Raw genomic sequence first — 11498 nt, 5'->3', positions numbered from 1 at the left:
TTTTTCCATGAGCAAAATCCCCAAACAGTGGTAAAAAGATATATAATGCAGGTTAAGACCCAAAATGATCTAAAGTGAATACATATTGCTTTGTACTGTTAAGACAGTGAGGAAAGTAGATAACTATCTTTCTAACCACCATATGCCTATTATCAACAGTGATGTATGTGCTGCTAAATGAGCTGTGCAGTTTGTTATGAGACGCTTTTATTGGGTCTATGTTTGCTGCACACATGACTCACCCACGACTCCAATTTCTCATAGTTTCTTTTTATTAAAATTGGTTATAACCTGTAGTTTCAATGATGCATAAACTCTCTGTATGTATATCATCTGTATGTGGTTTTTGTCAGGCTTTCTCAGAACATTCCTCTTTACTCCAGCCCATTAACTGGCTCATCTGTCTTATAATGGATCCCTCCAAATGATAATAACAATCTAGTTAATTTGCAGCACATTTGAACACAAATCTCAAAGTGCTGATAAAAAAAGATATGGCTTGTCACTGCGTCATTCGAGGACTTTGTAAAGAGTTGATCGCGTCGTACCTGCTCATTTGTCGTGTGGGACATGAATCAAGGGCTTTGCAGATATTTGGAGACTCGTTCTAATGCACACGTCATTAACAAAGCAAGTCAAAGAAACATTCCTGGCGACAGTTTAGCTTAAGTCCAGCTCTTCTTCGGACACATCAGTCAGTGGCAAAACGTTAACAGTTTGACGTATGTATGTGCTTACGAAACACCTCACTCGATTATATATTTGGAGGTTTCGACAGTGGTTTTGTTTGACGCTGGAGGCTTTATGGAGCATGAAGAACGTGGCGATGCAGGTTGTTCAGAGATCACTGCTCTCTCTCTTTGTGTTTCCAACGGCTGCTTGTTTGTTTTTTGTAACGGAGCCTTCCCGCTGCTCGACCGTGATGGATGGGATTTCGTCAGGCACCCTTAGCTCTTCCATCTTTCTGTGCAACTTTACGCCTAAGCTGTCCATGCTGGTCTCACTTCTTTCATCACTCCACCAGCATCTCCACACGTCGCACTCAGAACGGTGTTTTAATGTGTTCGTCGATACGGGGAACAAAGGCTGGTCACAGGTTTAGTTTGGTTAAGTTTGTTTTGAACATCCAAAAACATCAAAAACAAACTTGGACTTTTGTCGTTAAGGATCTGCAGGATTCTTATTCAAACAAGGAGAAGAGTGGGTAGTGGTTCCACCCCACTGTGGCCAATAGTTTAAAAAATGTCCCAAGGAAGAATGTATCTATTCATTTCAAAGCTATTTGCATTTCACTTCAAGGTAAGCGACCTGATTGAACCTGCTTCAATCATCTATGTGCACCAAGACGCTGCTCTGTTTTGTACTGGATTCAAAAGGTGCACCATGTTACTTTTTTGCCACCTTCTTGTATCCATGGATATTTCGTTGCTTTGCCACGTTTCACTGTCATTGCATTTATTATTGTGAAAAAATACAATAAATACATTAAAGAAAATTACGGGACGTGGAGCTGGATTCTAAAACAGAATCCCTGTGACATCAAAAAGCGACATGCCGTTCAACAATTGGAACACAACTGACAATTTTCTAACGGTTTAAACAATAATTTAAAGGCGTAATGGACGATTTTTCTGCGATTTGAGAACTCAGGCGGAAGTGCGCATGCTACTCCCCCGTGCGGACTGATACAACACACATGTGCGTTTGTTTATTAGCGCGACAGATCGCATCACATCTCTCGTCTCCCGTATATTTACATCTCTAATGAGTCTTTCTCCGTCTTCATTTTGTCCCGTACGCTGAGGGAACTATATTATGATCGATCAATGCGCTTAGACACAGGGAAAACGTGCTGCTCGTGGGGACGAGCCGACGAGGCTGCAGGTGAGCGGTAGGTGCGTTTTATGATTGATACGTGGCAGGACAAATCTGCAGTCCACGCCACGAGGAAATAAGACTGAAAAAATCGTCCATTCAACCTTTAACAAATTAAACGGTGTTGTCAGGTATTATTGTTTGTCAAATTATAACTATTGTGCAATTTATATAGATTTTGAGCCTGGTTAACAGTTATGGAATCACCTCTAGGTCACATAATGGTAAAAGACCAAAAAGGTAAAAGTTCTAATGTTTGGGTGACTACAACTGAATCTTTTTCTACGATGGAACACTCCATGACGAGGGATTATAGCGAATAGACCAAAATTGTTAAACTGGGGAAAATAATTCAACCGTTTTAGTAAAATCTTAATATATATAAATAAAAGCATTCTAGGCAAATATGACATCTCATATTGTGACAGACCAGACAAGTTACAAAGTGCACTTTTTATGATCAAGGGCAAATGCACTGCAGAGGGAACCATGGGATCTCAACAAATGATGTCAAATGTTCATGATTTGTCTAAGTTTTGGTTGACTGTGTAGTCACACAGATAAGATATGCTCCAGCTGCCCCACTCCCAAGTCATGAAGTCACAGTCACTAAGATCACTGAGGCTGTTAGCAAACAACAAGTCTGTGTATTCAGATTTGTACCTATAGTAAAAAACTAACAGGCTTGTTCCATTAAGGACAATTATTTAACAGCTAATTTTGCTCATTATATGTGCTCACAATCTAATCATTAGTTTAACTAATTAAGGACATTCTATTGCATGTTACTAGTTGGGTACCACCTTATGATTGCTCCTCTGGGCGGAAGCTACAAATATTAAGTAGTTGTACTAAGGCATCCTAGATGTAACTTTAACCTAAACTATCTGTAAGAACAGGGAATTCCAGGAATGACTAGATGGTAACCATGGAAGACGCTGGTGAAGCTGGAGAGACAGCTGAGGGGCCAGCTACAGTACCGTGTTGCAACAATGCTAGAGGACTCAAAATACATCAAAAGTAGAACCAGGTGTGGGCAAGTCGAACAGCAAACACATTGCACGGCCCAAACATCTAGTCAGACGCAGGAGAATTCGATATTGGAAGTACACCACCGTTCTAGTGATCTCTCAGTGTCTCGTCCTCCCCAAAGAACACATGAGGGACGTCTCTGAAGCTTACCCAGAGAACCAACCCCAACCAGAGAGAGAATGAGTGACATCAAGAAATGGACTGTCTTTGATGGAGGCCTGGTGCTTGAAGCAGTTCAAGCGGGAACATTAGAGAGGAATGTTGAAACCTTGACAGTCACAACTTTGCCTACCAAAGGTTTGAAACAATGATGAAGAAATGAGATACCATCAGGAAAAATAACCTCAAAACTATTTTAAAAGACCACGTTAGAGGAAACTAACAAAATACCACAATTAACATCTACCAGACCAACATATTAGAAGAAAAAGAGGAGGGATTATGTTAAAAACACAAGAGGAAAGAGGCAGCAAGAACAACTTTCATAAAAAGACCAATATTGCTTCACCAAGTCACTTTTTGGAGCAATTGTAGAAAATGATTCAATCGTAGTCCAGATGACTATAACGAATGAGGGATTTACACAAACATGTTTTTTGGAGAGACCAATTCAGGAATCCTAAAAAGCTTCAAAGAGGAGGTAATATCACACAGACCTGGACTCAAATGCAACACAAAGAATGAGCAAAACCGAAACAAAACTAAAACAGAAAGTGTCCTTTGAACATGAAAGCCTTAAAAAGAAGGCACGTAAATGACTCAGGTGAAAACCTTTTTATTGACAAAACTTAAATATCATCCAAAAATGGGGAAAATCTCAACACAGAAACTCAGACGAGGAAAAAAACTCAGAAACAGTGAGTAATGCAGAATCAGATTTCATTTAATTTAGAATCATGAGTTTATATAAATGCAAGGCTTGAGTGTCTCTCTTGACTTGACAACAATCTAGCAAAGACCGAATGTCCAGAGGAGCATATGTAGGTGACCCTGGGATGATGAGAGGATGAGAGGCAGCTGTGGAGAGCAGGGAAACAAGAGAGGTAGCAAAAGATGGACTGGATTGGGCTTAAAATGGAACTGCACAGAGGATAAACAAAAGGGCAAAAGGCAGAACTGCGACAGGTAGAGAGGTTTTTGAGGGGAAGTTTCAGTGACCACTAAGTCCCCAGAGGAAATATGTAATTTAGTTACCTGCAATTGCAGTGTTGAGCACAGAATCATTCCTGAAGTGATGCTCAGGATGTTGTGAAGCATGCGAGGTCCCCTTCTTCAGGAACAGTGTTCATGGCTGAACTTGAACAAATGGTGACCTAAGCAAGACAACATTCAAACCCCAAAAATCAAAGTGTCATCCAAAAGGGAAAGCCAACTGAGAGATTAAGTTTGTTTTTAAGGGAACTGATACTAAATATCCCATTTCTGGGAGACTGCTGGAATGCCAGGTGCCACAGTGGGTAGAGCTCACATTGTGTCTTGTGTCGAGCATGCTGGTGTATGAAAGAGTTTTGAGAGAGTCAACGCTGGACAATGCTTGGAAGCCAATATCTATAATCCAGCGCTATTGAGCATACATATCGTGTATGTTCATCAAGAGGGAAGCGGGCTCTTTGAGTGGCCCAGAGGGGAGGCTAGAGCACGTCTTTGGACACAATTTGTCTGGACTAAAAGAATGTTTTTGGAATCCCAGCTCAGCGAAGTCTGGTCCAATACTATGCTACCGACATTTCACAGGAGACAGTTTCCAAAACCTCGCAAAGTATCGACTTGGATATGCGAATAAGTTGCAAGATATTTTCACATCAAGGCAGTTGTCTGTGCTTTTGTAGTCGCCGTATACGTCTGTCTGACTGACGCCGTGTGCATGATGGCGTGTTGTTGTTCACGGCGAGAGTGCTCACTTTATGCATATTACTGGTTGTAATAATTATACCAGGATGTAGAATGGACCAGTAGAATGCAACAGGACCAGCAAGAACCTGCATCAAGAACATCTCCCACAACAGACGGTAGCAGCAAAAGAGCGTAAATAATAGTAAATTTTTTTATCAATAGTATCTGAATATATTAAGACTTGGATACTAACGGCCAACAACGACTTGGAAGCACAATTACAAATAACTTTGCAGCCCATCTTTAAGGAATCTGCACAAATTGGGAATTGCTCAAGCAGTTCACTTTCCAACACCAGTCACCTGCACAGGTGGGAAGTGAGGGAGGATTCTTTGTGCAGGCTGTGAGGCCACAGGAACCATGGCTCACATTTGGTCCAGCTGTAAAACAGTTCTAAGCCAAAGAAGATACCTACATTAGTTAGTGTTGCTGGTGGAAATCTTGGAGCAGGAAACAATAAAGAAATGCCTGACAAAGAACAAACCAGTCCACAGTACCACCACAGGCCACGAGAGGCTTTCCCCCTCTGATCCTAACTTTGCTTCACTTTGGTCAACAGACTCCATACTGACTTGATTGAAAATCGGTAGCCGACCTCACATGGGAATAGCCAAATTGCCCCTTGTACTAGCAGTTGGTACTTGTTTTTTCCCCCTCTCTCTGCAGCCTTCTCACAACCTTCCTCCCACGGCACTGTCAGCTCTACTTGAGTAGCTTTTTTTCCCTGCTGGAGAAGAGTGGTGGACAGAATCACCTCTGGAAAGGTGAGTTTCATCTCCAGGCTGGTAATCAGCTCTAATCTCGGGGCTGACTGGAACAGATTATAGCCTTCGCTGGCTTTTCTCCTACCTTTACAAATGCAGTGTTACTGTGGACTGGTTTGTTCTTTGTCAGGCATTTCGTTATTCTTTCCTCCTTCAAGATGTCCACCACCAGCACTAACTAACACCTCCAATCAGCAGTTCTGAGGTTGGTGGAAGCTGCGGAAAGAGCCTCCTATTGGTCCTGGCACCTTAGACCTGCAAGAGAGGGACTGTCCGATTACTGCCGACTTGCCAACTGGAGAATGTTGTGGTTAAGGGTCGAAACACCATGAAGGTTGGGTGCCACCTGCTGATATCATGATGATATTAAACGTAATTGTATAAAGGCTTCTCGGATGTCACAAATCGGAGAAGAAAACATGACAAAAAGAAAATGCATTTCATGGATTCAAAAGACAACTAGAATATTATGGTGTATTTTTAGTGTGTCTGATGTTTAACTGCTTGCATGGCTTGATGGATTTGTCAAAAGGCCCTGGGGACACCTTGAGAAGGAATGTGAAATTAAAATGATTATGTTAAGAGTTCCCCTGGCACCCGAATGGAACTGTGTATGCGGACAATGGATCCTTTGAGTCTTCAGTGGCAGAACTTAAACTTTTGTTTTGAAACTTGACAGATGCCTCAGGACTAAAGCTGGTTCATAACAGTGCCAGAAAGAGGCAGGGTATGGGCAGGTGTGCATGGCTCTGTTGCACTCGCTATCTCGCCATCGTAAAAGCACCAGTGGATTTGAACCAACTGCCACACTGCAAAATGTCAACATGAGAGAGGACAGGTGTGGCACAGGACACAGGAAAGGCACATGCAACATGATTCATTTATACTTTTATTTAACCTTTTATTTACTATTTTTATCTTACAAATAATAGATTTATTTTAATCCATGCCTTAATTGATATATCTTGCTTTTATTATTGTTCATTGTCGTATGTTGCAAAGAATATCCAAAGCAAGTTCCAAGTCTGTGAAGTTTGTTCACTGACAATGGCTTTTCTGATTCTGATTCTCTGATTCTGATTGAAGGAACCATAGGCCAGCGCAGAGGATTAAATTGACTCATTTTATTTCACATGGTATATATTATATTATACAGTGTTCTTAAAATCACCTATTTTTCAAATCTTGAATAATTAGTCGATGAACTCTCATGAATGTTTACATATAGACATTATGTTTGCCATGTGGAGGTGGTTTCCCTTACCGTTCAAGTGCAGTGTAAACATTGGGATCAGATAAGGTCACCTGTGTGTCTTCTGAGGTGTGTTGGATTGGGCAATCCCAGGTCTATCTCCACCAGCAAAAGTGTATGAAAGGCTGTGCCACAAATCTTAATGATATGATTATATCATACCTCTTGCCGTCTCATTCTTTCATACATAAAACCATACTTGGAAAACAGTGGCACAAGATGTTCTTGATGTTTGCTTATAAGGCTGCCGGAGGGGAATAGTTTGCAACTGTTGAGACTTGTTACTCTAAAGCTTATGTTAAACCACACTGAGGGAAGCTGATGACAGTAATTATAGCCATAAGTGTGGAAGGGTCTTTTTGAATGCACTGCTGAAGTGGGAGACCTCTGAGACAAATAAAAACATGTTTAAGGGTCACACTTCAACCCTCAGGACACTCTAGCACAATTTCTGGCTCTTACGCTGTATTTTTAATGTGTTTTTATATGTTTATGAATAAATGTTTCTGTATTTCTAGTATTTAAAAAAAATCATAAAATCTATGTTACGCACTGTCTAGAGAAAAAAGTTACACGTTTAGACTTCCATTGTTCAAACAAGTCATTCAAAGTGAGTGCCTGAGGGCTAAGGATGTCACAGTTCAAACATAGTGCAGCTCGACCACTTCCTGTTCTGATGTTCCATTTTATCTGCTGCAAACACACTTCAGTTTTGGATTATACGTCACTTATGAAACTAGGTGGTCACATTACTGTGCGTCTAGTGTTACTGGTTATAAACATGTTTGGTATTAAATGGTTTTGAAAATTATGTTTACAACTATGCGATGATGGAAAATAACAAAGTCTACACACACAAACCCCACTATTCTTTTTAGCCCATATAATTGCCAAAATTAATTCGTTTTTGTTGTTTTTATTGTTTTTATTGCACTGACAAACAAAATGCATCCTTACTGTGAGGGGGCTTGCATCTCCACAAACCTTACTCGGCCTGGAGGAGTCTCAACCTGGTGTTCCTGATGAAATTACTGCCACAATTAGTTCAATTCATGGATTTGTGCACAAAAAAAAAGACTAGAGATACAAATTGCCTCTGTTGACCAAATATCAGCTCAAATGTCAGGGAATAAACATTTGCATGCTTTTCAAAAACATTCCTCAGGCTGTAATCCAAAATAGAGAAGTAGTAAAAGGGTTTATTTGTGAATCAGAAATTAAGTGCAGTAACAATACATTTGAGGAAAAAACATATTTATTATCCATAAATCAATTGACAACCTGATCCCAAAATGTTCCACGCCTTAATTTGGGAGGGAACCTGATCTTGACCTTGTGAATGTCATGAGACTCCGATGGGACCATAGATTATACACACTGTTGATTAAAAGCCCCCATGAGATTCCATACAAATACACAGTGATCTCAAATGTTGTTGGTATTGGAGCAGGTTCAGAATAGCATCACTGCCACACATGTTATGTCTCGATCAAAACATAGTTATGTATTTATAAGATAGGGCCTGATGCCTATATATGTGTGTGTGAAAAACGTTCACAAACCTAGGAACTTGCTTTGGTGATTCAGTGCAACATAAAACAATGAACAATAATAAAAACAAGCTATATAAAATCAAAAAGGGCACGAATTGAAGAAAAACAATACCTAACAATATTAAATGTTTGACAATTTACTAAAAGCATTTTTAGACATAGGATTTCTTTTCTTGTTTTTTGGGGTGGGGGCTATTTACTAATTAATGCAATAGTATTTGTTTTATTTTCATATTATTATTAGGGACATTTGTTTGTTGGTATGTTGATTAAACTATGTATTCAAACTTTAGTAAAAGTACTAGAGAGAACATTTTGTTTTGTGAACACCGTGTGAAGAAGTGAAACCGCACGCGCTCTGGCCTGAGCGCGCGGTGAGGAGGAGCAGTCAGTCTGGAGGAACCAGAAACACTGTCAGAACAGATCTGTGACAGCAGAGCAGAGTAACAGAGCAGAGGAGAGAAGAGGAGAGAAGAGCAGAGCGGAGTGACAGCAGAGAAGAGCGGACATCAACACTTTTGTGTTTTGTGGATTTCCTGCGTTAGGGCCGTGCGCATGAAGCGGCACCTGTGCGTAAAGCGACATGGAGAAGACTCTGAGTATGAGTTAAGCTGAAAACTTTGGAGCATCTGAAATCATGAACTCTACGGAAGCACCGAGCATGTCCCAGCCGCCCACTATCCCATCCATAATGTTCATCTTCGGGGTGGTGGGCAACGTCATCGCCATCGTTGTGCTCCGCATTTCGCGTAAAGAGCAGAAGGAGACGACTTTCTACACGTTGGTGTGTGGCTTGGCCGTCACTGACCTGCTGGGCACGCTGCTGGTCAGCCCCGTGACCATTGCCACTTACATGAAGGGCGCGTGGCCTGGAAAGGAGCCTTTATGTCAATATTACGCCTTCATACTGCTCTTCTTCTTCTTGGTGCAGCTGGCCATCGTGTTTGCCATGTCTGTGGAGCGGTTCCTGGCCATCAACCACGCATTATACTACAACCAATATGTCAACCAGAAACTGGCTGCGGTCACTCTTTTTGCCATTTACGTGTTCAGTGCGCTCGTGTGCGCTCAGCCCAGTCTGGGCCTGGGGCAGGTCAAGCTGCAGGGACCGGGCACATGGTGCTTCATAGACTGGCACAGTAATCACACTTCCACTGCGGCTTACAACTTGTTCTACGCAGGTTTAAACTCGGTGATAGTGCTGGCCACCGTCATCTGTAACGTGCTGGTGTGTGGAGCGCTCATCGTGATGCACAGGCGCTTCATCCGGCGCACGTCTCTCGGCGGCGCAGACACGAGGCGCACGTCTGAGATGAGGAGCGGCAGACGAAGCTTTCGGCGCCTGGCCGGAGCTGAGATACAGATGGTCATCCTCCTCATAGCCACGTCTGCTGTGGTGTTGATCTGCTCCATTCCTTTGGTGGTGAGTTCAGAAGGACACTGTCTCTGACCTCAGATTGATAGGTAATGGGTGCACAAAAAGTTAAACAATTCGAACCGAAATATAATATATATTTACTTGGCAAAAGTCCTTAAAGGCGGTATGAACGCTTTTTCGGCGATTTGAGAACGCAGGCGGAAGTGCGCATGCGCACTCCCCCGTGCGGACTGATACAACACACACGTGTGTTTGTTTATTAGCGCAACATAGCGCATCGCATCGCTCGTCTGCCGTAGATTTCTGTCCACTTCTGCGTCAGCTCGAACTGTCTTTCTCCGTCTTCATTTTGCCCCGTACACTGAGGGAACTATATTATGATAGATCCATGCGCTTAGGCACGCAGAAACGTGGGGACGAGCCGCACGCGGCTGCAGGTGAGCGATAGGTGCGTTTTATGATTGAAACGTGGCAGGACAAATGATTTATCCACGCCACGAGGAAATATGATAAAAAAATTGCTGAAAAAAAATCGTCCATACCACCTTTAAGATATGACCTTATAAAGCTGATGTACAACAACATGATCTCTAACTTGGACTGTTTCTATAGAGATAGAAATGCTTAATGCTGTATTGTGGAACATTCTGGTCAAAGCAGTTGGTGGTTGTTCCTCCAGAAAAGTTACTTAGTGCCACTTTAAGCATGAGGGCTATAAGAAGTTTATTAGATGTAGGTTTTTAAGATCTTGAAATTATGCATACCTGCATCAATGTAATGAACATGATTTAATGTATGTATTGTATCTTTTCTTTTTTTTTTAATTTCACTAGTTACGGATCTTTGTAAACCAGATTCATCAGAAAGAGAATCCTTACTTTGACCTCCTGGCTGTGCGCATGGCCTCCATCAATCCTATTCTAGATCCCTGGGTCTACATACTGCTGCGGAAGACTGTAGTGCTCAAGCTCATGGAGAAAATCAAGTGTGTTTTCTGTAAAATGGGGGTCCGTGGCCGGAGACGAGGTGGTCAGTTTCGCTGTGCAGATGGAGCCCTCTCTTCCTCCATTATATCCCGTGACTCTCCATCTCTAGTGACCCGTGATCTAGGGGAGTTCGTCAGCACGTCACAGATGTGCCTGCACACTCTGGAGAGGACATCTCTACAGTCATGCTCTATGGGGACCACAGAGTCCCCATCAGCCACAGACTCAAGTACTGTACAGGAGCCCAAAGGGCTTCGGAGGGGCCTTTTACATGTGGACACAGAGGATACGTTCCACATGAAGGAAGTTCCTGTCAACCCTGCACTGTACGTCACCTTTACTGACGAGTCCAACAACATCCAGGAAAAGTGCATCTAGCACTCAGTCATCATGACCATGAGGGGGTTTAGTGCCTCTAGTTGCATGATGCTTCTTGTAAAACCTAATACTGCGGAACATTGTAAGTATCTTGTTTAAGTTAAACAGTGTTTCTTCTCAGTGAGAAGGTCTTTGAGCCTGTACGCCAGTTTTTTTAATCATTTTTTTCAAAAGACATAATAAAAAAGAAAAATGAATAGCCAATTGTTCTGGTTTTAACTTTTAGTCTGGAGTTACATAATCCTACATTTAGTAGTTTACCAAAACCTGTAACCCAGTTGACAGTTAAAGAGAGTAAATAAAGTATGTTTTGTCTTAAATTTTGTTCCAAGTGTCATTTTTATAGATCTCAATTCAGTGATCACAGTAAAGTAGGAAGGATTAAAA

General features: G+C 41.8%; 1 protein-coding gene across 1 annotated transcript; it reads left to right on the top strand.

Annotated features, from left to right (window-relative positions):
- Positions 1-8946: 8946 nt before the first annotated feature.
- Positions 8947-11180, top strand: ptger4b (prostaglandin E receptor 4 (subtype EP4) b). The gene is made up of 2 exons (XM_072454578.1): positions 8947-9792; positions 10581-11180. Exons 1-2 carry the CDS (start codon positions 9007-9009, stop codon positions 11109-11111), a joined length of 1317 nt encoding a protein of 438 aa, XP_072310679.1. The 5' UTR covers positions 8947-9006; the 3' UTR covers positions 11112-11180.
- Positions 11181-11498: the final 318 nt, after the last annotated feature.

Source organism: Eucyclogobius newberryi, unplaced genomic scaffold, assembly GCF_026437365.1.
Source record: "Eucyclogobius newberryi isolate DKJ021-1_F unplaced genomic scaffold, fEucNew1.0.hap1 SCAF_2, whole genome shotgun sequence".
Lineage (NCBI taxonomy): Eukaryota > Metazoa > Chordata > Actinopteri > Gobiiformes > Gobiidae > Eucyclogobius > Eucyclogobius newberryi.
The sequence above is the reverse complement of the archived record's forward strand: the minus strand, read 5'-3'. Positions and strand labels throughout refer to the sequence as shown.